A 27,606-nucleotide genomic window follows, 5' to 3' on the forward strand; every position below is an offset into this window, starting at 1 on the left:
ATCTGGAACTATCAATTGATTCCATTTAGAGTTATCACTAAGTGAATAAGTATGGTCCTGTTTAGATGCAATGTCATCATTGTCAGTAAAAGGTGGTGATCCTCCTCCACTTGATGATCATCAATATCATCATTGGAATAGTCGCCATCATTTCCTGCATCGCTATGAACTTCTTAGGAGAAAGGTGAGTTTGTAGGGGGTGGTCCTTGTGCAGCAAGTAAATCGTCACACGCTTGTATGGGTTGTGAGTCCAGTGGTACTGGAAGAAAGGCTGGTGGTTGTGGATTGGAAACTGCTTTAGACTGGGTTGTACTGTAAGCGGTTGCCTTTTGATATACACATTGAATCATGTTATGTAACTAATTTTATGTATAAATAGGGAACTTTTACATGAGTTACGAAAGTGGCACTGAGCGTTGAGACAAGTTAGGTGACTGAAAGCTTATGCTCCCTAGGTGAAGAAAACAGCTTTATTATTTTCTTCCTCAGAATCCACATATTGGATATTTAATTATTTAGGAGGAGTCACTCTTTTTCCCTCTTCCAGTTATTTTTCATCACTGAAGAATGCTTCTAAACGTCCAGACCTGAATCTGCATGCCTCTTATGATTCTCCTGTCCTGAAGAGGCATATTGTACGAGTTGTCTTGGTAGTTGCAGAGGAACTGGTGACACTATCAATGTCTGAAGTGGCAAAATGGCAGTGGTGAAGTGGCCGAGTTAGACAACACTTGTGACACTAAAGGTTGACTTGCAGGCTCCACAGCTGATTGTGTAGCTATACTTGAATTTGTGTTTTCAAAGTTTCTGCTGTTGCAATAGATGATCCATCCATCATCAAATGAAGCTCAGACAATGTGAGGTGATGAAGTAATGTCCTTGTCATCAATGGGGTCCTTTTAGATAGCATAAAAACAGGCATCAGTGTCATCCTCAAGTACTTGGATGATGGTGAAGTCAAGACCACCGATGGCCTTATCGTTAAGGAAGCTACCTGCATCATTGACGGTAATTCGGTTGGCATATGACCCATCACTGGAGTGACTGACAAAGATGCCTGTTTCCTAGATGGTTTCCAAATTGTCATTGGGTATCCTAAACAAACTGTGTTCTGATTCTCAGGTACCTTTAGACTTGTTTACTTCCTCCTCGGACAGGATTGTCCTTTCTGATTTTTGTTCATGTTTTTAGGCACATCACTCTTTTTGCTTAGAAGCAAGAGGACAGCGGCTGACCAAGTGCCTGACCCATAGCGGCAGGATCATAGGGTCAGATAGCCTACTTGAAAGTCTTGTAACCGAACGTCTCTGATGAAGATTTGGTATGCTTACCTTGGTGTTCTGAAGATGTAGCCTCCAATATCTCTTCTAAAATAGTAAACGTCTGTCTTCAGCCATGATCTTTCAAAAGTTTGGCTGAAAAGGTCTTACAAATATCAAAGTCCTGAAGTTTGTGATTGGGAGGTAGGCAATATCAATATTTTGTCTGTGGCTTATCAGTATAAATCATCTTTTTCCCACAGGCCTTGCATGATTTATACAGAGATTTCTTCTGTACAGTTTCAGCCATGCTGAAACCAAGAGGTGCTCTTGAGAAAAATTATTTAGGAAAGAACTCCACAGAATGTGCAGTAGAAAATCTGACAGTTGGAAGCCTCTTTTAGGGGAAGAGTAGAGGGTGTTGGCCTAGGATTGGCTGGGGTTTGGATAATTTCTAACAATGTGAATAGGATGTAAACGTTTAGCGTTAAGTTCAATGTCATTGAGTGTAAATGTACACTGCTGTGTTAACATTGTTACCATGAATTCCCAGTCTGACAACAGGAAATAATTCAAGCCTATGAATCTATGATATATCCAATCCTTGAGAATCCTCTCAGCAGCCTCAATTATATGAAAGAGATCCACCAATTGCAAGCCATTTGTGATGTCACCCTACAGCAGAGCACAATTCTAATAGCATACTACGAATGATGCCTTTCAGCAGAATAATCTCTTTTCCAAACCCTATGAAGCTACAATCACTTCAGAACAGGGTGCCCTTTGTACATATGACAGCTTTCATGCAGGAGTGAAACGTTCACTTGCCTCCATAGGTGGAACTCCAGAAGGCTCAGTATCTTTAAATCTGTGACTTGCTGGTTGTTTGGGTTTGGATTTAACAGAGAGTTCCTGAAAAAGTAGAGATCAAAGAAGAGCAATCACTATGCATGTAAAGTCTATAGATTAATAGTAGTCTCCTATATAGATTATTAGTAGTCTCCTCTTACATTGTTATTATCTGGGCTACATTTCTTCTGATCAAAAGACTCTTTTCTTTCCTGAACATTCAAATACCATCTCCTTTGGATAGAATCGCCTTTCCCTTTCCTAAAAATTAAGCTACAGCTTACGTGAGACTCTGTCCCTCTAAGCTTGTCTAGCATGAAATATAACTCTAAGCTTGTCTAGCTCGAAGTCCAAATAACCATCCATCATATCAATAAACCACATAGAGTAAACGAAATGCTGCAGAGCAGCACCACTGAGCAATGGCCACAATGGTCGTCTGAATCTTGAAAAGGGCACCAAAACATTATTCCCTTTTCTGTTTCCTGGCGGCAGATGACAGAAGCCATGTCCTGATTCCGGGACTCTAGATGAAGCCACTGGTTGTGCCGAAGGAGACGATGACCATAGTAGAATGTTATGAGGCCCGTTGCTTTCATCCAATTTGGAACAGCTCAGCAACATATCTATTTTAAGTAAACTAGGTTTATTTTGGTTACATCATTTAGCATTTGCTTATCAAGGTTATGATGATCATCATTGTAAGTGATACTTGACCCCCCCCCCCCCCCAAAAAAAAAAACTAAGCACAAGGGTCTAAAGTTTTTGTAGGAGCATACAACTAGCACTGCTGAATGCAGGGTTACTGAATACAAAGGTTGCCTAGTTTTGATTCCATCTCACGCTGTTTTCATCCATTACTCTACACTTCTTGTCTGTTTTAATCACTTTTTCAGGTTCTGTATCATCTCTGCTATCACCCCACTAGTGTGTTCCTTTATCTCTCTTCATCCTTCCTGTTCTTCTTTCCTTTCTCTCTCTCTCTCTTCCTCTCCCTCTCTCTCTCTCTTAATCTGGGTCAAAATCTGATGATGAAAAATAAGCCCCAGTCTCTCATCTGCAACCACCAGTACAAATCAAGCATTCAGTGTATCAATAAACTTGTCCTGGAAATGCCATCCTGCTCCTGACCCTTAAACAAAAAGCAGCAATTACATTGCAACTCTAGCATAGTGTGAACATTCTGTTCTTACTCATATACATAAACCACCTGACACTATATCCGTGTACCCAAACTCAACGTGACTCATATTGGAGCATTCTCAGGTAGAAGTACAGTGATGAGGCGGAAATATGGGTAAGTAATAAGCTCCTGCTATTACAGCTGTAGAGGGAGAAAGTTCCACAGTTTGAGTGCACAGAATGAGACGTCACACATATGGTAGTGATTTTGTTAATATGTGAGTGAGATTGCTTTCAGGCCCTTATTACACGATGGAAGGAGAATTGGATGGAGCAGTATCTCTGGGTGTGATGCCGCTCTACCCAATTGTAAGAGGAAATGTATTTCAAGACCCTGATTTCCTGGGTGCGCAAACAAGGATTCCATTTTACCAGCTGGAAAATCTAGCAAGTAAAATTGCTTTTGGTTTGGGCTAAAGTAGAGCTTGGCCCCATTTGCTGGCCCCTTGTATGTCACCCTTCTAGGGCACAGGTCATACTTCCCGCTCTCAGGCCACGTCCTCTCCCTCCCTCTCCAATCACCCCAACTGTCGCCCTATGCACCGTCCCCATTCACATTTACCACTTGGTCAGAGCGAGGGGTAAATGTGAGCATTAATCTCCCAGTAATTGTGAATTTCATGTGAATTTTGCCCAGAAAAAAAAATCTGCATGACTCCTAATGAGGGCATTGAAAGATGAAAAGACACTTGAGCTTGTGAATACAGCCATTTTTTACAAATGTTTTTACTGTTTTCAGAACATATAGGCCATATCATTCCAACATTAGTTCAGTTGACCATGTTACTTACCTTTGTTAACACTCTTTCTCGTTGACTCTACCTAACTGCAGATTCCTCACTTTTTAAATATTCCCCAGGTGTCAGACTGGATCTGGAAACCTTTCCAGCAGTACCTCTGCGTGCCGGTAGATGGCACCATGCATCTCCGCACTGACACCGTTCTCTCCTGAAATAATGTGTGCAGCTTAGGCGCCACTCCCGTACGCTAACGTCAGTTGCTTTCGAGTCTGCCCACAATCCCAGATGAAGAGGGAATAGCAAAATGGTTGTGACCAGTGTGCCGATTCCTAGATACGGAATCTCAATAATGGATAGAGTCAAATAACAAAATGGGGAGGATCGGGGAGGAATATGAGGTCACAGAAAGAGCATTACCAAAGGTAAGCAAATTGTTCTTCTGATAGAAACTTCTAACCATAGATTGTTCCCCGTTTGAACAGGTACCAAGGTAGTATCTATTTCGAGGTCGGTCTCTGAATGGACTCAACCAGGGAGTTCTGTAGGGCCACGCGGGCAAAACGCCCTTCTTGTCTTTCCTTCCTGTCCAGATAAATAGTGCTTATCAAACATATGCAGGGTCGCCCACAGAGGTGCCTGGCAGATGTCCAGGATAGGAACTCTGCATGCCTATGTAGTGGTAGCAGTTTTAGCTCTGGGATAATGATCTCACAGTCCTTCTAGAGCCTGTTTGACTAATGAATAGCAGATACAGTGGGGGGTGGTCCTTTTCGTCATGGCCTTGCCTTTTTTCAGTGAGCCCCACGAAGAAGTGATCATCCACTTTTTATTCTCTGGTACGATCAATGTAAAAGCTCAGTGCTCTTTTGTAGTCCAATAGGTAGAGTCTCTCCACCCCTTTAGAGGGGTGAGACGGAGGAAAGAATGCCAGTGAAGTGATATGTTGACTGATGTTGAACGGCGTCATAATAATCGGCAAGAAGGATGCTCTCCTCCTGCAGAACTAGACTCTGCAAAGAAGGTGGAGTATGGTGGGTTGACACAAAGAGGTTGAAGCTTCATCACTCGCCATGCCAGTGTTATGGTGACAAGGAACACTGTCTTGAGGGTGAGAATCTACAAAGGACATCTGTGAAGCAGCTCAAAGGGAGTGCACATCAAATATGTGAGGACCAAGTTAAGATCCCACTGTGTCATGACAAAGGAAGTGGGAGGAAATAGATGTTTTAGGTCTTTCAAAAAATTTATCACAACAGGAGATTTAAATAAAGAGGGCTGGTTCGGGAAACATAAAAAGGCCAAAAGAGCTGAAAGGTACCTTTTAATTGTGCCCAGAGCAAAGCCATTGCTGGGTGGGAGACAAAACAAACAATAAAATATCAGATAACTTTATGTGGAGGGGGACTATGCTGTGTGCCTCACCAAGCCACACATTGCCCCCACGACAGGTGTATACTGTCTTTGTTGAGGGGCAGCAGCTGCGTAGATGACAAAAATCATCCCTGGAGGAGGGTTGAAGGTATTGAGCTGTCACCATTCGATCTCCAAGCATGTAGGTGGACATTGCAAAGGCGCAGGTGCACAACCCTACCCCCTTGTAACGAAAAGAAGATCCTCCCGAAGGGGCAACCTGAACGAAGGACAGGCGATTTGGATATCATACTCTCCATGGCCAAACTGGGGCTACTAGGGTGACTTGGGCTTGGTCGTGGCTATCTTCTTCAGAACTCAAGCAAGGCAGAATAGGTATTGGCAGGAAGACAGTACTGACCCTAGGTGAAATGCATCACCTAGTGAGAGACGCCTTAGAAACTCCAACGAGCAGAACGGGTGACATTACACATTTTCGATGGTGACAAATAGATTGAGCCAAACTTCTCCCTGTCAACAAAAGAGACCTTGTGCCCCTTATGGGGTGTAACTGCCGCCCGTCATTCACTAGGTGCAGACAGCTGAGCTCATCCATTCAGGCATTCAAAGACACTATCAGGTGATTCACCACTAGGAAAATTCACTGATGGTCGACCTATTACTAAAGGAGCAGTGTCTAGGGTCTATAACACCACTCCATCCTGTTTGTTGCAATAATACGTGGCAGTGATGTTGTCCGTAAACACCTTAACCAGCTGCCCCTTGATGGATGGAAGAAAGGCTTTAAATGTCAAGCAAATTGTCTTCAGCGCCAGATAGTGAAAATAGAGCTGGGATTCCGCTAGAGACCAGAAGCTACTTATCACCACCTCTTGCATGCCAGGTGGCTGCCCATACCAAGAAGTGACACATCAGTCACCACTATCAACTCTGGTTGGGGTAGGGGAAGGTGCCACTCACCCAATTGTGGTCCTCTAGCCACTGCTGCGGTTCTTTTGCAGGCTCTGCCAAAATCTGAATGTATCAGACAGGTTCCCTTGATGTTGGGCTCACAAAGACTTCAGATCCCTTTGCAGAGTCTGTATAATGACACCTGGAGTGCTTGACCTGCAGTATGCAGAAGGCCATCAATCCTAGCAGCCTTGGATTCCACCTCACTGACATCCAGGACAGAGGCTCAGAGATCGTGATCATAGCCTGAATGCCCTGGCCGCTCCTTTTCAGGGGCATAGCGCAAAACCAAACTGTGTCCAGAATGGCTCTGATGAAGGGGAGTGTCTGAGAAGTCATGTGCATCTACGGCATTTTGACAGAAAGTCCACGGATGACTGGAGGTTTGACCTAGCCTGTAGGTAGTTCATGACTGCCTGTGGTGAGCCTGCATTCAACAGCCATTTGTCGAGGTGGGGGAAAGACTGGGACCCTTAACCACTAATGGTGTGCTGCTACACCACCACCATTTCATGAACACCCAAGGGGCAGTGATGAGACCAAAGGGGAGCACAGTGAACTGCTAATGTTCCTGTCCCACCAGGAACCATAGGTAGCGTTGATGCCTGCAAGGTAGTGTATGGAAATATGCGTCCTTAAGATCCAATGCCTCCATCCAGTCTCCATGGTCATGGACAAACAAGACCTGGGCTAGGGTGAGATTTTGAATTTGTCCTTCCAGAGGAAGGCGTTGAGAGAGTGTAGGTGTAGAATAAGACGAAGGCCTCCGTCCTCCTTTGGCACCAGAACGTAGTGAGAATAACAACCATGACCCACTTCTGGCACAACCTGTTCCCATAGGTCTCCAGTGTCTTGGACTCCATATCGGGGAGAGTAGTGAGGAAAGTATTTTAATTTTCAGGTTGGTCTGACTGGTGGAAGCCTGCACCACCAAGCTCTCATGAGATGGGTACTGAGACAAAAAGACGAGCTCACAGTGGCAGGTTGTTGGTGCCTCACAATCTGACGACTGATCAGGGGGCCAGAGCAAAGTATGGCCAGAAGCCTATCAGTGAGTGCCTTGTTAAAAAGTAGTAGAGGCTCAGTAGTTGTTTGCCCCAGCAGGAGTACTTCGGTGAGGACATTGTTTTGACTTCTAAAGTGGTGACGCGCCAACAGAGACCTGCTGAGGGGTGGGAGCCAAAGGCCCCTTTAAATTTGGGACGCACACCCGCTTCCGTGGGACGCGCCAACAAAGACCTATTGAGGGGCGGGAGCCAAAGGCCCCTTTAAATTTGGGACGCACGCCCGCTTCGTGGGACGCGCCTGGGCAAAGCCCGGGCCAAGGGCAGGCCCGTCCTGCGCCCGTCATCGCCAGGAAGAGGCTGGGCCACCCCCTTAACATTTACTCTACGATTGTGTTGTTGCGACACTAATCTATCTGTCGGTAGAAGGTACCCTTTTTAATAATTCAATTCTACTAAGTGCGCTCCAATTTGTATAGTTAGTTTATGTTCAATTCTGGTTGACAAAGGTTCGTGGAAATCTTTTCCTTGTCTGGGGCAGTTGGGGACGGGTATAAGCCCCCCAAGAACTGGTTCTGTGCTCTGGTCACACAGGAAAAGCGTGGCGCTTTGACTGTGGTAGCTGGGGGTGGCCCAAGCCCCTATAAATTAGACATTTTGCTTGTTCATTTAAAAGTGTTGACTTTGCTCTCCATTTCAGCCAGGATGGGGAAAAGGAAAGCTAGCAGCAACCTTGCAGGGCAGGGCGGGGGGCGAAGAAAGTCCCTCGCCACGCTGCTGAAAATTGTACTCTATTCCAAATTGACGACTTAATTGAAGAAGTTGAGAGTATGCTTGCGACTAAACTGTCTAAACACCCCAAAGGAAGACCTGATGCTGTGACCAAAGATATAAAATCCTTCTTTACTCCTGTGACTCCTGTGAACAATAAGCCTTTGTTTGTACCATCCCGGGGGTCCCAACCAGATCACATCATCCCAGCCACTTTGAGTAATTACATAGAGAACTCGAATCTGAATGTTGCTAACCAGCAGGACAGTGTACCTTCTTATACAAGCTGTTCTATTCGTTTTTTACCCTTGGCTTCACTGGCAACCCCCAGCCCCGAGAAAGATGTTTCAAGGAATGCCGAGGAGTCAATAATACATCTAGCTACCCAGACAGATCAGCCTATAGAGGCACAGTGAGTACAAATAAGATCCGAAATAACAAGCTTAAAAGAGTACCTCATTTCCTTTAGTCACATGGTCCACATGAAGCTTGATGGCTTAACAGCTGCGATCGGGGATATTAAGAAATCTTCGCTTAACCGCAAACTTAACTCTTCCCTCACACAAGCACAGCAAATTGACATATCCATGAAGGGAACGCATAGGGGAAAGGATGCAGGAGCGACCTCACTACCCTGTCTACAGAAAGTGGGTGTAGCTCCTGTAGTGGCTAATTCACAAAACCACGACATTAAATTGCCTAGAGGGACTAAATAAGAGAAGCACAGTGTTAAGTCCTTAGACAATGTCAATAAAGCCACCCAGCCAAGTTCCCTGCCTAGCAAGTCGCCGCACGGTCAGTGTGACATCTATATGACAAATATACCTAAGTTGAGTCATGGTTCAAGGGAACTAGAGGCTTCACTGAAGAATAAAGTAATTCACTGGATAAGGGGCGTGAAAAAATGTAGGTCCGTTATACGGGACGATTTAATAACCGCCCAGAGATTCACAAGTGATACCTCAGAAACGGACCTCGTAGGGTTACAGCTGAGCAGTCAGAGTTTAGAAAAGGGCCTCTTAGCTCTTGAACTAAGATCAAGACCTGACACTTTTTCTCAAGTATCTCTTGTCCAGTCGATCCCCCTTCCAATGGCTAACTGGTTCTTCAGTGATAGACCTAATTTAAGATCTTCTCCCAAATCATGTTTTACACAAGACGGGGACTTATGAGTAGTCCAACTTCAACCTTAGATTGACGTAAAGCCCCATCAGTAGAGGTAGGGAAGGATGACACTTTTGCTACAAAGCCCTTAGAATTATGCGATCCAGATACCCTACCACTGGGCACTGTGGGACTAGAGTCAGGAGCACGCTACAGCATCCATGCAGAAGGGAGGTACAGCGGAACTACTCCCCACAAAAAGCGAATAGTGAGTTTGTCCAATACTGGGGTCAGCAATTAATCTTCAATTAATCTTTTATCATGGAACGTGGCGGGTGTGTCATCTAAGATAACTAACCCAGAGTGGTGTAGTTTTATGGATCAACAACACATTATCTTTTTACAGGAGACATGGGCCCCCTCCTTAATTCACCGAGCAGGATACTGGTCCAGGCAGCACTTCCATCTCCATCTGGCAGAGCATCGGGGGGCTTATTAATTTGGCTTAAACATGATCTGTTCACCAAGGCAAAGGAGTTGCCCTCCCCTCGAGGGATATATTAGCAGTGGAGGTCGTGTTCAGCGGCCCAAGGGGGCCAGTTCGCATAGTTCTCATAAATATATATATTAGGCCTGGCCCGCAAAAGTCCCAGACCGTCCAGGTAAAAATGCTAATAGACTTTTTGAACTACTCGTCTGGGGGGCAGGGCTTAGTTGTCGCAGGAGATTTTAATATGCAGTTGAACTGTGAGGTTGACTTTCTGCAAAAAATAATTCAGTTTACCCACTCATGGGACAGATCAGGTCCGGTTCAAGTTGTAATAGAACCATCAGGAGGAGCAATAGATCTAGTGGAGGACCTGACAAAAGCAATGGGACATAGAATAGTCAATGGGAACACGAAATCACATCCCCTGTGTCGTTTACGTATAGGAAAGGCTCATACAAGAGCCGCCTAGACTACGTTTTAGTTGACGATTTCCTTTGGAATTCTCTCACTGACATGGCAGTTCTTCTACGGGATGACAGCGATCACTTAGCTCTCTGTACATCTTTTACAATTTCCCCATTTAAATGTAGTTTACTTTCCAAGTGGGTGATGGGTAGCGCACTAGCTGCGACAAATGATTATAAACATGTAAGGAGGGAAATGGTGGCCGATGATGTGCACTTCCAGGCCTCAATATATAAAGTGGTGAAAACAACGCTTTACCCTATGAAGCATATCGACTTGGTACCGGTTGACTTAATCAATTTACATAACATTATGGTCAACCAGCTAAGGCCCCTCTTTCAGGTAACCAGGAGGCGGGTAGAAACTAGGGCCGGACCTTTGGAGTGGTATACTAGCTCTTGTCGATTGGCTAAATCACAGCTTTTGGAAGCACTGAAGGCAGGGATTTCCGGTGCGATAAGAGCCTCCAGGTCTGCATATAAAGCAGAACTGAAACACGCAAAAAGAGAGTGGGAATCCAATCAATGGAAGGTTCTGGTAGATGCTTTACAAACAAAAGACTCAAAATTGTTCTGGAAGTTGGTGGCAGACAAAGGTCACTCTGACAACATGGAGACATACCCAGTAATTCAACCAGCACTTTGGGTATCATATTTTGGAGCTGTATATAGTGTGGCTCAAAGTAGTAGTCTTACTGTCCTGTCACCCCTCGAGGGGCCCTTCCATCCCCCTTTTTCTGGGCCAGCTATTGCACCTAAATTCGATCTGGCTCCATTCTCCTTAAAAGAAACAATGTTGGCACACCAAACGCTACGCAAAGGGAAGGCCCCAGGATTAGATGGTATCCCAGGTGATTTGTATCTGTCCCGACCTAGAACCTGCTCCCTATATTTAAACACACTCAGTAATGAGATTCTGAGAGGCGGTGGGCTTCCTTCCACATGGCAAAGAGCTATTATAGTTCCCATTTTTAAAAAGGGCGCAAGGGAACTTCCTTCCAACTACAGGCCAATAAGTTTAATTGATATCAGCCACAAAGCTTTTTGCAAGCAAATTTTGGCTAGACTGCAGGTGTGGATTGAGGACTCATTTATCCTCTCTGGCCTCCAGGCAGGTTTTAGGAAGGGCGTGAGTACTATCGACCAGGCATTCAGGTTCAACCTTCTTTGTTGGAATCACTTGACATTAAACAAGGGCCACCTGTACGTGGCCTTCATTGACCTAAAAGCTGCGTTTGATATGGTCCCAAGGGATTTACTGTGGAACGCCCTTGAGTCCTATAAGTTAGACAGCGAGATGTTGAAATTGATTAGGTATTTCCATGAGGGCACTTACGCCCAGGTACGCTGGTCCCAAGGTGGAGATTTTACAGAAACTATACCAACAGACAGGGGTGTGTTCTGGCCCCCACGCTGTTCAATCTCTATATCAATGATGTGGTTGACCAGCTGATGTACTGCAATCATGACGCCCCAAAGTTAGCAGGAACTTCTGTCCCTATTTTAATGTTCGCAGGTGATACCTTACTGATTTCACGAACTCCAATGGGCCTCCAAAACAAACTCAGTGCCTTTTTTAAATTTTGTGTAAAGAAGGGCCTAGAGATACATTTTTCTAAGACTAAATTTATGGCTTTTAATCCTCATAAGTCTTTTAGGGGGAAAATGACTCTAGCAGGCCAACCGATAGAAGAGTTAAGCAATTTGACTATTTGGGGATTAGGATATCTGATGACCAACGGTGGTAGGCACAGATTGAGAAGAGTGTGTCCACTCTACGACAAAGGTCGACTGTGATATTTCACCTGCTATCACAGTATATAAGGCAGCGGCTGTGGCTGCTTCAATCTATGGCGCAGAATTATGGGGGCACTGCAATTCCAGCTGCTTGACGAAGGTGGAAAATCGCATTATGCGTAATTTTCTGCACTTACTGACAAGTACCCCACTTACACCACCAAAGACTGGACCTAACCCTAAATGAGATTCACAATGAGACTGCCTTAAGACCACTTATGTACAGGGTCCGCCTTTGGACATCCGAATACTTGTCCCCCTATCAAACAGCAGTTGCTGAACTCTTAGCGGACCGCAGTGTGGTAAAAATTCCCTGGTTTAAATACATCAGAGATATGTGTCAACTCATTAAAATGGATGAGGTGTGGAAAGACCCCCATAGTTTGACGAAGGAAGTAAAGGCACGGATAAAGCGGTGTTACTGGGAGTTCATTCTGACACAACTTTGGTCCAAAAAGGACCATGGTATTAGGACGGTGCAGTTTTTGGTCCACAAGTGCAGTCCCAAGTTTGAGGCTTTTATGGACAATATTAACCCCCCCATGCCAAATCGCTATTTATTAAATTCAGACTAGGGGTATTGCCTCTTAACACATTTACTGTAAGATGGTGCAAGGAGGTTCAAAAATCGAGATTCTGCCACTTCTGTCTTGAGCAATCTGAGACATTGGCCCATTTTATGTTTTTTTGTCCTAGATATTTGGCGCCCAGGAAGAAATGTATAATCCCCTTATGTAGATCAATGGGGATAAGGACATATTATGTATCCTTGCGAATTCTTGCTAGTGACACAAGAGACAAGGTGGTCTTTGCCGTTGCTAAGTACCTACAAAATGCTTGGGCTATAAGAATCAGAGAATACACCGTTGACCGATTGGATTAGCTATAATTACCCTAGGCCGCAGTTGTCTATCATGGTGCATGAAACTACGAAGGCTTGGTTGTTAAAGAAAAAGGAAATTTGGCCTTAGTTTTGCATTGTTGCTATAACTATGTGTATCAGCAGCTCATTTTTTTGCACAATCTATTGTAGGAAGAAATAGACTATTTTATGGAATTAATTTTAGTCAGGTTTCCAGGTTTATAAAACAAGATAGTTGTCCCGTATTGTTTTAACTAATGAGTTTTTAAATTTTAATTCAGCATAACTATTTGTTTCTCTTTTTTAATGTCCTTGTGGAATCTGTGTTTTTTTTCATCTATAATCTTATTGTATGGTATTGTCTGTTATTTATTGGATACTTTTATGGCTTTCAGCCGAAATAAAGTTATTTATTGGTATTGGACTTCTAAATTGGAGAGCTGCAGGTCAAGAACTTTGCCTCCCCTCCACATGACCAATGGGAAGGAAGCACTTTCTTCAGTGGCAGGGCATAGGGGTAAGAGAAGGCCTGACGCAAGAGAGATACCAAGACCACTGGCATCCTTGAGTTCATCATACCAGTTTTCTTTGTGGTAGGGTATGGTAGGTTAGAGTTGGTCAATTTCATCTCCTGCAACATAATCATTATCAGAATCCGTCCCAAACAAGAAATGCAATGTATGGGTTCTGCCTTGTGGAGGTGGGGTGTTAAGAGGGTCAGGCAATGGATCAATGGTAGCTGAGCATGACTTCGGTTGAAGTTGTAGTTGGAGCAGTGCTGAGTCAGAAAGCACCTCCGGTGTTGATGGTGTCAGCATTGTTGGTGCTCCAAGAACCAGTGTGGGTAGTAAAGCCAGAGGTGGAGTCATTAGAGGAGTCGGGAGAAGCCCAGTAGTGGATTTGGAGGGTCCAACTGGCGCAAAGGGCAAACCCAGTTGCAGTATTCCATATGGAAGCGCTCTCGGCTCACTGGCGGTCCACAGGCACACCTGAAAAAGCCAGAAGGGATCTGAGGAGTCAGAGCAGGGCCTTGCAGAATTCCTGAATCTGCCTTGTTGTTGCAAACGGCCCTGGAAACTGAGGTTGTGCTGGAACAAGTTAAAGGATTCGCTCAGACGTCCACTAACTTTGAGAGCTAGATCAAGAGGCATAGTGATGCCCTTGCTCCTTCGCAGGAATACAGGAGTGGTGGTAAGTGGCTGAGACTTGCTTGGATTTTTTTGTTTTTTTCTTACCCAATGAGTTGGAACACGACAACAATCATTCTTGGAATTGACTCCTGCAACTTCTAAACTGGGAATGGGACCAAAACTGACCTTTGAACATAAAGTCTTCCAGTGCTTGGGGTCCTGTGTGGTCTTTGAGTTCATTGACAGGCAGTCCCTGCAGGCCTCAGAGTCATGACTCAACCCCAGACATCACTGGCAAACATGATGCAAATCTGTCGCAAACATTTGCTTATGACAGTCCCAACAATGCTTACAATCTGTTATTTTGGACAGAGCAATTTTCCTTGCACACTGTAAATTTTGAGCTTAAAAAGGGACTTAAAGAGACAAGATGTCGCTCTGGATCCAGGTATGGTGGTACAGAAAGAAATGAACCGACATTTGCACGTGGGAATGGTGCATTTATTGGGTCCACACATGATTTTCAGAGCAGAACAGTGTAAGTGCAAAGCCGCAAGGCACCACATACTGCAGCGCAGAGGTACTGCAAAAACATTTTAGGATCTAGTCTGAAGCCTGAGGAATATTCAAAAGGTGAGGTATCTGCACTTTAAAGTCTCTATCAGAAATAACAGGCATGCATTACTTGACCAATGTTGGCACAATCATTGCACAATACATCTCTAAAGAACACAAAGAATTTAAACTCTAGCACACTTCAGCCACCCACACCAATGCCCCCAGCACTTCTCTCCATTAATGCTTACCATCACAATACCTCACATGACATGCAAGCTTATGGTGTTTACCGTGAAAGTAAATGTTACACCCTCCTGTTTATCCACAAATATGTGATCAAACCATCAGGTATCACAGAAGCTGGACAGAAGCAATTATGATCGCCAACTATACCCCATAACTCGTAGTCAACAGATTGTACATACATACAACTCCTTTCAATTTAGGGGCATAATTACAAGCCCCGTGGCGCAGTGCAGCACAGTGACCTTGCTGCGCGGCCCTACGCCACATGGAAAAGGCAGAAATGCACCGTTATCTACAAGATAGAGTGCATTTCTGCCCTTTCCACTTGTGCTGGCAAACAAATTCCTGCCTAGCGCCAACACAGGCACCCTTGCACAATGGTGCAAGGGTGTCTGAGTTGTCAGCAGGACTGTTTTTGTGCAAGAAGGGGTACCTTCCTGCACAAAAACAATCCTGGGAGGCCTTTTCCACTTTCTATTTGTGCTGCAGAATGCAGCACACATAGAAAGAGGGAAAAACAAGGAGAAATGAAGATATTTCTACTCGTGCCTGCCCTGGGAGGTGTACAGTTTTGAGGCATTCCCAGGTTTACAGATTCTTGTAAATCTGGGAATGTGTCAAAACCCATGGGTATTGCGTGGGAAAACAAAAATAGAGCTCCTTTAAGTAAAGTAAGAAGATGACACCTTACTTGCTGAAGAAATCCTCTTTTCTGAAGAAAGAATAGTAGAAATAAACTTCTCTGGAGATTTGATTGAGCAGAGCTCAATGGAGACTCCCTGGCACGACGTGCGGTAGAAAATCTGAGGGAAGGGAGCTCCTCTAACGAGGGTTCTAGAGGGAGGGGAAGCCTGATTGGCTGGGCCTTGCTTTGGTCCTTTTTGCTCATAGAGATAAGGATAGGATAGTAAAGTGAAAGCCTTTGGGCCTTTTTTCATTGCAGTAGCTTATATGTATAGCTGTTTTGATGTACCGGGGGCTCCCATCTCGATGACGGGGAAGGATTCAAGCATGTGAATCTATGAAAGACTCCAATACTGGAGAACTACAGTTACAGTTAACTACCTTATTTTCATATGCACCTTATTTTTTTATCTCATCATAAAAAAAGGTTGGCCCATGTCAAACCACCACTATTAACGATCATTAGTCTCCTCAGACAGAGTGACCAGGGCTCACAGTGGCCTGCCACCTGGAGGGTGATTGAGCAATCTAATCATTTCTGCCCACATCATGAGGTTTATATTAATTTAACATTCTGCCGATTTTGCTTCATTACCAGTTCCTCCGTTGTGGTCCATTCCAACACGCCCTGTGTCCATTTATCAACTTTTGGCAGCAGACCACAAAGCTAGTGCATAGCTATTCTCCTCTTTGCAAGTAATTGAAATTTTCTAGCCATCTTCACGTTTTTCTTTTTGGGTAAAAGACTCAGAAGGCAGTCTCGAATCGTAGGTTGCACTACTCATCTGTACTATGTGCAAGCTTAGGCAGTACCTCTGACCAGAAATTCTCCACCTCCCAGCATTTCCAGGTAAGGAGCGCAAAGTTAGTGACTTCTTCCGGACAGCGCGGACAACAGGAAGAGCACCCCAAGTAGATCCTACTTGCTGTGCGGGGTCAAATGGAGAGATCAGGAATGCATCTTATTTGGGGGCGTGGTCAAAATGGCAGCTGCGGCGGTCGCTTGAAATCAGGCTCCACTTCGGGCCCATATAAATATTCTGTTTGCGCGTCCGCGGCACCAGCCACATGACAAAAACGGTGGCGCTAGTGCTCTGGAGGTGCCTGGAGTGGTTGGTGCCGTGCAGGGCGTGCGGTGTTGGTGCCGCCGAGGTGGGCGAAGCCTTCCCCGGGGCCAGGGCCTTAAGATTGAAAGACGCGGGCGTGGCAGGATGGTGAGGCGAGCCGCGCTGGAGATGGGCTGCGTGTGGGAGCGACGCTGGAGGAGGACCGGCGCTGAAGAGGCGTAGCGAAGTGGGGTTGCGGCTCTCCGTGTGCTTTTTCGCCTCTCGGGCGCTGCAGTACATGCGCGGCTAAAGACGTAGGACGCATGCGCCAGGGTGTGCGCCTTGCGAGCACGGGGATCACTGAGTGCACTGATGCTTTGATCGCGGAGCCGGCTCCCCTCCCCCCGTTTGCCCCCAGACCCTTGCCCTACAGTATTGGTGTGTTGGCTGGACACAGGAGTTTATCTTTCAGGCATTTTGCGCCCAGGAAGTAAAGGGCGATACCAAACGAAGGATCAGGGACCTGCGAACAAAGACTGCACGTGGCTGGGGCGGATTAGAGGCAGTAGAGACAACTACAGAGGAGGTACAGTCGCTGGAAAGCCCAGGGGCGTTGTGCAAAGTGAAGCAAATGCTACCGGTTATCTGAAAGGGGGACCTGAACGCTACAAAAAGTGTGAATAAAAAGCGTAATACACGATACTAACGACACACTAAACAGGCCTGCGCCTGATTGTTGCCTGCTCGAGTGGTTGCAGCTCCTGGACCAGGTGATGGCACTGGTTTCCCAGGGTGTTCATGTTAACCTGAAGCTACTTACATTATTACCAAGAGGATATTATTTTATCTGCCAGAGATGAGTCGAGTGGTCCCCTTGATGGGGTGGTGGAGAGGCAGTTCACCTTGCAGGAGAGACAGTTTGTGCGGATAGAATGATGGGGAAATCTAAGACACCCAAGCCCTAGGAGCAATCTAGCCCAATGGCTCTTCCCGAGGCACCACTTGAGGTGCTGAGTTTGCGCTCTTTAGTAAGTACGTTGCAGTCCCACTCGGGTCAATTCGAGAAGATCCTGCAAGCGATCATGGACACTAAACTGTTTCTTGAAAACAAAATAGACACGGTTTCCCAGGACCTTAATTTACTCAGAGTGGATCACCGCAGCCTGGTGGAGAGGGTTGAGGTGACGGAGACCCCTGTAGGTGTTATGAATCCCATGGTGTCTGAAAACCAGAGGCAAATTCAACGATTGGATCTGGAAGTGAAAGCCCTCCAGAGACGCGCGGAGGACGCTGAAGGTAGATCTTGTCAAAATAATGTTCGTTTTTGGGGGTTTCCCAGCGAGTGGAGGAATTGTTCCTGGAGCAAAGGCTAATTAAAGAGGTGCTGAATGGCACACTGCCAAAGTTTTTCTCTGTGGAAAGGGCACACAGAATTCCGGGTAAATAGCCAGCCCGGGACTGCCACCCCACTCGCTAATTGTGCGTTTTTTCAACTACAGAGATTGCGATGCGATATTGCAATATTTACGAAACAAAGGCTCGATACAACATGAGGGGGCTTCCATCATGACCTATCCAGACTTCATGGCAGAGGTGCAGCGCCAGCGCTACTCCTACATGAAGATAAAACAGCGTCTCCGTGAACATAATATCAAATATGCCCTGATGTTCCCTGCTAAGCTCCGGGTAATCATGGAGGACCGCACTCATGTTTTCACCACGCCAGCTGATGCCTGGACGTGGATGCATGCCAAAGGTATTGCCCAACCATTGGAGGAAGATGGGGAACATGGAGAATGGCTGACCTCGCCGGCTCGCAGGAGACCCAGGAGAAGATCAAAAGCGCAACCCACAAAAACACAAGCAGCTGCAGAAAGGGCAAAGGTGCTGAGAGATGCGTCGTTGCACACTCATAATTCTTTCCCTATGCTCTGGTCTGCCTCACGTGACCACACGGACTTGGACTCTGGTGGATCTGACTCGACCATCACGGACGTGTTGAAGGGACCGGTGATTACACCCAGGACTGCAGATGAGTTATGATACCTGAATAGTCGCCTCCCTACCTGGTGGTGATTTACTATGGGATTCTGACTATCTTTGTGGTGTGATGCTATGGGCTCGGGGTCATTTGGCAAAGAGACTTGTGGATGGGAACGCCATGGATCGGTTGGCCGTTGGATGGAGTCCCTGGTACTGCAATGGCTTTGGCTACATGTACTGGTGAGGGTCCCTTTTTGTTCCATGGAGTCAGAGAGTCCTCATGGCAGTGTGGCTGTGGCTACTGGAAGCGCTACTATGAACATCTTTTATCGGGCACTAGGGGCCCTAAAAGGGGCTTCCACAGACAGCTACCATGCTCCCCCGGATGATATCCAAATGGACAAAGTTTTTTGGTAATCGATGTATGTTTTATTTTTTGTTCTTATTGGTGGTGCTCAGAGAGGCGTATATACGTCACAATTTTTGGGTGTTGTGGGGGGGGGGTAGTGGGTTATGTTCAAAATGTTCAACTGGATCACAATACATTTTCTTACAATGGCTAGACGGATGCTTTCTCCAAGGCTGTAGCTGCATATCCTCATTGGGGGTTAGTCCCAGATACGTAGCGCTAGAAGGGCAGCTCGATTGTAGACCATTCACTATAGTGGGGGTCTATGCCCCCAATAGCTTGTTAATTGAATTCCTTCAAATGCTGACCCCTGCACTGTTAACTGACCCCGCTATGCCTGCCATTTGGGGCGGGGACTTTAATTGTGTCCCAGATGTACTGATGGACCGTCGGCATTGCCCTTGCAGGGTGCAGCGAGCAGACGCAATTCTAATTTATTGGCAGCCTGGGCTGACGACATTGGGGTGTATGACATGTGGCGCACTGGTCACCCGACACATAGGGAGTATTCATTCTACTCCTCACTACACAAAATACACACTAGAATAGATTTGCTGTGGGGAACTTCGGTTGTATGCTCCTTGATTAAAGACTCGGGGTACCTGGCTAGGACATTGTCTGATCACTCCCCACTTCTGCTGACTTTAAAGTGGGGCAGAAAGCGTTCCACAATGCCCACCTGGCATCTACAGAGGGAGGCGTTGCTGGATCATCCCTTTAGAGAGGAATCAAACACCTTTATTAAGCAATATTGGGACTTAAACACTGGGTCCACGGAATCGAGGGCTATAGAATGGGACGCACACAAAGTCATGGTGAGGGGACATTGTCTTTCGGCCTCCTGGGGGGGTGCGTTGATCGCTGCACATTGAGGTTGTCACCTTGGAAAAAGATATGCGGGCCTTGGAGGTGGCAGTTGCACAAAATAAGGTGTCATTCGAATCCCTTCATGCTAAACAAGAGTTGTATGAGAAGGTGGATCAACGCCTTCGTCGTCATGATTATAACTACCACCTCATGCGATTATAGGTGGAGGGTGACTGCTCGGGGAGATTGCTGGCTTGGCGGCTGCGGGAGGACCAGCAACACACCCCGATTGGGACTATACGTCTAAATGACGCAACTCTGGCCACCTCGCAGGAAGCAATTAATAATGCTTTCAAGGAATACTATATGGGTATGTACGTGGGCAGGGGACCTGCGACAATCGGCAATTAGAGGCCTTCCTTGCGGAGCACCTTTTCCGCAGTTATCAGCAATGGATATGGCAGCACTGGATGAACCCCTCAAAATAGAGGAAATTGGTGTAGCCATAGCACAAATAGCCCGCAATAAGACCCTGGGGGTGGATGGCTTGCCGAGTACTATGCCACCTATGCGCAGCACTTGTCGCAGCACTTGTTAGCAGTGTTCAAGGAAGCGTGGACCACGCTGCCTGCAGTGATGTCCCTGTTGGATGCATATGGAGAGATTTTGGGGTTGAGGGTTAACTGGTCTAAATCTTGTTTGTTCCCTTTGGTTGACCTGGCTGCCAGGGTGAGAGATACATCTCCTGTGTGAAGGCTAAAGTGGTGCTATGACACATTTAAATACCTGGGAGTGCATATATACACCATAAACCTGAGGACCTAAGGGACAGTAATTTGGGATGCACGCTTTGTTCTATGAAGGGCTTGCTTCGGTTCTGGTGTTCGCTCCCTCTGTCTCCCCTGGGCAGGGTGGCAGTAGCAAATATGCTGGCGCTCCCACAATTACTTTATTATTTTGCTGCATTGCCCATAGCTGTGCCCAGGAGCTTTTTCCGTGAGCTGAATAGATTACTGTTGGGACTTATATGGGGGAGCAACAGACCAAGAGTGGCGCTTGCCACTCTGCAGCGGACGCTGCGGGAGGGGAGTCTGGGCGCCCCGAACTTCGAACATTACTATGCTGCAGCACAGCTACAATGGCCTCTATACTGGATACACAGGCCTGAGTCGTCGGAGGCAGTGTGGGTACGTACGCAGCTGCAGGGTGTTCCTATCTACACGTGGCTAACGGATCGCACAGTGAAACCTAACACTGGTAACTCTTTGCTGATAGCAGCCCATGCCTGTTGGAGACGATATGTACAGAAGGGAGGAACTGGTTCCCCATACTCACCCCTCATCCCTCTGGGCCAGATACCGGGAGGTGCACAATTGCTTAAGGCTCACTCTCTAGCCCCATGGGCGGAAGCAGGGATAGAGACAGTGAGCGATTGCTTTGATGATGGTGTTTTGATGTTGTTTGAGGCTATTAGGGGGCCTTACCTCGGTGGGATCGGGACAATTTATGTTGTTTTATTCCATATGTCATTTGACTAAAAAAGCATGGGCGGAGGGAGATCAGGAGCCTATAACTTCTCCCACACTACACTTTTTGCTCTCAGATAATGGCCTCTCAAAAGTGATTACAAATTTGTATAAAGCCCTAAATGAAGTGGATGGCAATAGACGTGAGGTTGCGAGGCAGAGATGGAATGCAGTTCTTCGGGTGCCCTTGACCCCCGAGACTTGGTTGGTGGCCCTTCCGCAGGTACAGAATACAGAGTATCACAAAACCCCAGGTTCCGATATACCTAGTTTAAATTTGTGCACCAGACATACCTATCCTCATCCTGTATTCAACTTATGTACCATACATCTAACCCGGCATGCCCCTGATGTGGGTCTCCAGCAGCTCACTTCTATCATATGGCGTGGGAGTGTAGGCCCCTTCAGAAAGTTTGGTATGATATAGTGACAGATATCACTGACATTACGGAACATGTGTTCCCATTTGAACCAAAATCTTGTATCTTGGGGATACGAACTAAAGTTAAGCAGCATGCCTATATTCATAGGTTTGCCGACTTGGCATACATCCTGTATAAGCGATTGATTGCCATGAACTGGAAGGTGCCCAGGGCACTGGAGCTCCACAAGTGGCGTGCTATGACACTGCGTTGGGCACGGACGAAGTCGCGAGTGTTACGAGCTTTGCGAGATAAGGGACAGGCGCACACAGGGTATGACACTTGGGAAACACTTGTTAAAAATTATGAGCGCCTGACGTGAATTAAGGAAATATGGTAGCCACACCCGTAAGGTATTAAGCTTGGAGTTTTCATGTAAGTCGGGAGGACACCGGGAGGCTGGGAGGTGCTTTTGTTCACGAGAATGTCAACAAAAGATTGATTTTACCCAATTGTTCGAACCTCCGTTTGTGACCAGCAGTGAATTGGATCAGATGTACTGGACTTCATGCTTGTAATGTGATGTAAAACCAAACCATTGGGTGTGATGTGAAACAGAATAGATGGATACAAAGCATGCAAGCAGTCAGAGGTGACACATGACACATGATATTGTCATGTACCATGCAGCTATTTCGTGAGCATATCGCTTGTTGTCCTTTGATAGATCTGTATTATGAATCAGCAAACAGCTGCTATGTTGACCTTTGGAGTACGGTATGCATTGATCCAGTTTTCGATATCTGAATTTGTCACTGACTATATGTGTTGGAAATAATAAAATAGATATATAAAAAAAAGGAATTCATCTTATTTACTAACATATGGCACATTCCTTGTCTCTATCTGCATCGGCATACTCTCAACCTTCGTCCCATATTTAGCTTATAATTCTCGTCATGTGAACTGCGTATCCCCAAATATCTAAAGTGTAATTTGACCCAATCATCACCCACCACCACCAGCTGTTGAACCCTCAGACCCTTAAATCTTCCCAGCAAACATAATTTTGATTTCAAGCAATGGATGCACAGTCCTGATACCTTCCCAGATTCTTCCAAGGGGTGTAAAATGTTTGGGACCAAGTCAACTGTTGAACACAGGTTGTAGCATTGTACATGTATATGGACATCACTTGAGTGGTCCCTCCCACCTGCTAACCCAGGTTTGCCAGCAAATTAGTGGCTCCAATAACAAGGCACTCAATAAGGTGAAGAGGGGGGACCACTGCAGTTTCAACCACTCCAGTGCAAACCAAATTGAGACCACTCAAACCTTGCACACCCTCGCAAAAGGGTCTGTGTATAACGACTTAACTCATCTGATTTAATTGTGCCCACCTCCCGACTGAGCCAGCACCCCTCATATATACTCCCAGGTTACGGCGTCAAAGGCTTGCTCAATCTAAAGTAGGGCCAAAGCTAACCTACCTCCCAGCTGAGGTGTATGTTTGACTTGGTACATCCTAGCTAGATTATAAATCGTGTTACTTATCAGGATCAACTCAAACTGATCCTCGTACACCAGCCCAGGAATAACCTCAACCAGCCTGGTCACTAATGCTTTGCTAAGCACATTCCCATCAATATTTAAAAGCATTAAGAACAATTTACTTACCTGCGGTAATACCTTTTCCAGTACAGACTCTATGTAACTGCATCCTCAAATCCATTGGGCCCGGAGGCTCTCCTGTGGTACTCGGTGGGGTACCAATACCAAGAATGGAGATTGGGGTCTCTTTCAGGCACTGGAATTCGTCCACCGTGACTGCCTGCTCAGTGGGAAAGAGGTCGTGTGGCAGGGGTATATAGGCACGCTCCACGGAGACATGGAGGCCTAGAGGAACCTGGGGTGTCACTTGTCTCCAAGTAGGGTGTGTGGCAGGGCATCGGTTAACTGTGCGGGGATTTCTTCTTTTGTAGGAATGTTCAGACCTACTTGAACTCCTGGACCTCGGGGAACAGCAGCTTTGAGATCAGTCCCGTGAGTGAGAACATATCCATGTCTTATAGGAGTGAGGGCTTTTCCATGCCTTCAACCAACACAGCATCCTTAACTTCTTGGAGCTCTGAGACGGCAAGCTCGCCTTTATGGTCCCAAAATGCTTTCAGGTCCATCAAGGAACAGTACAAACACAACTTTGTGTCATGATTGCCTTGACATAAATATCAAACAATTTATCCACTAAGCGCCCTGCATTGGCCTGGTAATCTATTACGGACAATCCATCCGCCCTGAGGGTTTGCCATGGGCATAGCATGTCTGGCTGCTACAATTTCTTCTTTTATAGGTGCAGAATTGAGCATGTCCTGCTGCTCAGTATACTGATGCAGAGAGAGAGAGAGAGAGAGTGGCGACAAATGAGCACCTATCCACTGCAAATCATTTTTCAGGGGCTGGCTGTATATCTGTCTGAGATGTGCAACAAATGTGTCATTTATACCCATCTGTTACAAAACCTCAGATACAGCCTTGTTCTGTCCAATATTTCTGAACAATGCCATGTGTGTTTATATGTATCAGGGTGAGATTATGATGAAGTTTTCTAGCGACCCTTGTCATTCTCTGGGGATTAGGATGATGCACTATATTGTTTTTGCACTCATCTGAATTTTAGCAGCAGGCATTTTGCATCCTTGTCTAAACAAATGTGTCAGTGAGTCCAATATATGATCTATTTAGTCATTAAGTTTTGCTCCTATTTTAGCTCGAGGTACATTTCCCTGCTTGCTGGGACACAAAATAAGACACACTCAAATACAAAAGCTAACATTTTCACCTTTTAGAGACCCCTGAGTTAAATTGATTCTCCAAAAAATCACATCTTATATGCTGGTTGTACTCAGGAACTCCACAGGTACTGGAGAGTAACACGAAAAATAGTTTTCCTATGGTTATCTGCAAATCCACAAATAGAGAGCTGAACTTTAGGGAAGGTAATTGCCAAATCAAGACAATCTCTACATTATACTAGGATCGCTAATCAAACCATTCTGCAATGGAGGCAATCATTCTATGACCAAGTAGACTTCCACTGTTTGATGTGTCAAACCCTTACACAGAAAAAACAGCTTTTGTCTCTTGTGAACTCCACCAATGTCTCAGGAGGGCAGTTGAATCTTCACAACCTCACTTGTCCATCAGGCTAAAAGTCTCACTAGTGCATGAAAAGCATACTTATGACCCAAAAAAGGCTGCTCGCCAAACTCCAGTGGTCAGGTTACCGCCTATGCGGCAGCCCTCCTGCAGCCCCTATTATGAGTTTCCCACTGGGTCAGCGGGCGGCTGGCCCAGCAGGAAACGCACAAGATTGACGGCGGCTCATAATAGAGCCGGTGGCAATGCTATTGTGCGTCGGGTGCACCAGCGCCCGTCACGCAAATCACTGTCTGCCAAGCAGACAGTGATTGGCACGCTGGGGCTGGCCAGTGGGGCCCCCGGCACCCCATCTCTGCTAGCCCTTACATGGAGGTGAAATCACCATGTAAACACCGTGGAGAAAGGGGTCGTAATCCCTATGGCAGCGCTGCTTGCAGTGCAGCCCTTGCAGATTGGGATCGCCGGCACCGCCAGGCTGTCGGGCAGGAAAAAGTGGCGGTGCCAGCGGTCTGACCGAGTAGGTAACACCATGGTCGTAACGTTGCAGTTGGACCACCTCTTTGGCGGTCGTCCGTCATGAGGCTGGCAGCCTGAAGACCGTCAGGCTCATGATGAGGGCCATAGTCTGGGAAGGGCAGCACAATACCTTATTCTTCCCTTTGCAAATTGGCAACTGTCTCTTTAATGCAAACTTTTCTTTTCTCATTCGTGGAAACTCAGTGACCGCCTCCAGAGATTTGCATCTCATCTCCTCTCCACTATTATCTGAGAGGTGAGTGGTAGTCTTTATTGGGGAATGCACCCTCCTCTCTACTTAATGAATATTAACTCTCTCAGCATAGAAACACAATCTCTTATCCCTCCCATTGAAAAGTGACCTTTTTCCTCACCAGAGCAGTTATTTACTCTTTCCTATTATTCTGTTTCTTTAGAATAGTTCAATATAGTTTGCCTTTGCTAATGAGACCACAATGTTGCCCGCTGTTTCTTCAGAGTGGCATGTTTTCCATTCTTCACATCTCTTGAGACCAGTGCTAGGATTTCTATGGAAGATAAGCTCCCTACTGCCTCATTGTAATTCAGACCACTTATCTTGGACTACGGCACCTATTCCCCATCATTTACCTTTGAGTGATACACATTATACCCAGGGTGACTAGTTCTCTACTATCTCCTCTCCTTGGTTATTGGGCCCCACTTTCTATGGGTTAACAGTATCTCCTTGTAATTCTCTGTTGGAATACAATTGTAACCTGTTTATGACATTGCCTGATTGCTCCTCTGTTCCACTAAAAGTATTGGTAAAAAGGTTTATAACATTTCTAAATGTTTACTGCTCATTGTCATGCACTTTGTGTTTGGTCTTGGGCTGCAACATTTGGGCTCTGACTGAAGAGCAAGTTGGAACAGCACAACTACTTTGAGAACCTCAACAATGGGGGCTCAACAGGTCCTTTGAAAGAGCTGTGAAAGAGGAACTGAGAGTGTTGGGGAAGTGGAAATGTTCTCAAGAGAGGGCCTGCATTCAACCTCCTGCTCCCCACCACCTTCTCTGCCTTCCTTCCTTCTCATGCAGCTGTTTTCAGCTTTCAGTCAAAGCACTCAAGCAGTGCTGCAATGACAGGCTCTGAGAAAGTGCTCTGTCTGCCTGCTCTGGAAGGCCTTCATTGACGCAGCAACAGCATTGACGCAGCAACAGTGGGTAAAGAGTTTTGTCTTAAACTGTTGCAACATCATAGCAGTGAGTTATCAGAATTAGAATCTGGTGTAAACAGTTGAGGCTTCCTATGTAAGCCATGCATACTGTAAGTAATTGAAGATCGGAAACAGTGAATTATGAGGATGTTGTTCACTGGGGGGTTCAGAGTGACATTAAATAGACAACAAGAGTGAAGCAAGAGTTGTTTATGTCACTTAGAAACCTGAGGTGAAAAATATCCCTATAATTCACTTTTTACCCATACACAGCTTTATTTGATATATGCCCGCCCCAAATCATATAACCCTGCTTTCAACTCAACAGCTATGCAGGGGCAGTAATGGGGGAGGCATACATAACATGGCCTTCCCTCCCTGTCCCAGAATAAAAAAACATACCTGACCTCCTGCCACCCACTCCTACCCACTCTCTGTGCCTTGCCTTCCCTCTCCTTCAGAAGCTGTGCTCCCTGCATTCCAGCACTGCTCTGACAGGCTCTCGCAGAGCCCCCGCGGAGCAGCCTGGAATTGCCTTCTGACATAGCACGAGCTATGAAATCTATAGCTCACCGTTGCTACTCCTCAGCAGTGGGTTATCACATTTAGAATGTGATATTCATGCTAGTAGCACAAAAACAATAATTTGCTAAAGCATGTTCCTTTCCAATGTCATGCCTCCAATCAACCTGGCTTTAAAAACATTGATGGGGCTGTCAGCATTACACTAAACAGAGCCATTCTAGTTAGAACTTCCTTTCATCCTTCTTTGTTGTCATGTATTCTCTATTGTGCTAAAATGAAACAGAGTCCATGGTAGTGCTGACAGAACACATGCATTTGTTATGTACGGCTTTCACGGAGAGCCTCTATCATGTATTTTAGTCTCTGAAACTCATAACCCATTGCTATGACATAGCAGCAGTTGATAAGAAAACTGGTTACCCACTCTTGTGATGTCATAAAGGACTTCCAGGCCAGGCTGAAGGGCTGTCTGAGAGCCTGTTGGGGCAGCCCTGCTTGTCTTTGACTGAAAGTAGAAAGCACAGCTGCAGGAAGGGGAAGGAAGGCATGGAACTTGCTGGAAGTTGCTCAAGGATGGCAGGTAAGGTCTACGTTTTTTATCTTTGGGACAGGGATACATAACAGAAGCCAGA

The 27,606-nt window shown here is 45.9% G+C and overlaps 1 protein-coding gene across 2 annotated transcripts in view; it reads right to left on the reverse strand.

Moving 5' to 3' along the window:
• Nucleotides 1-27,606, reverse strand: part of AXDND1 (axonemal dynein light chain domain containing 1) — a 342,044-nt gene that overhangs the window by 69,828 nt on the left and 244,610 nt on the right. For both annotated transcript variants that reach the window (XM_069232100.1, XM_069232101.1), the window contains exon 22: nucleotides 2,088-2,171. In XM_069232100.1, the coding sequence (XP_069088201.1) occupies nucleotides 2,088-2,171 (84 nt within the window). The remainder of the gene's footprint in view (nucleotides 1-2,087; nucleotides 2,172-27,606) is intronic.

Source organism: Pleurodeles waltl, chromosome 4_2 (genome assembly GCF_031143425.1).
Source record: "Pleurodeles waltl isolate 20211129_DDA chromosome 4_2, aPleWal1.hap1.20221129, whole genome shotgun sequence".
In the NCBI taxonomy this organism is placed as follows: Eukaryota; Metazoa; Chordata; class Amphibia; order Caudata; family Salamandridae; genus Pleurodeles; species Pleurodeles waltl.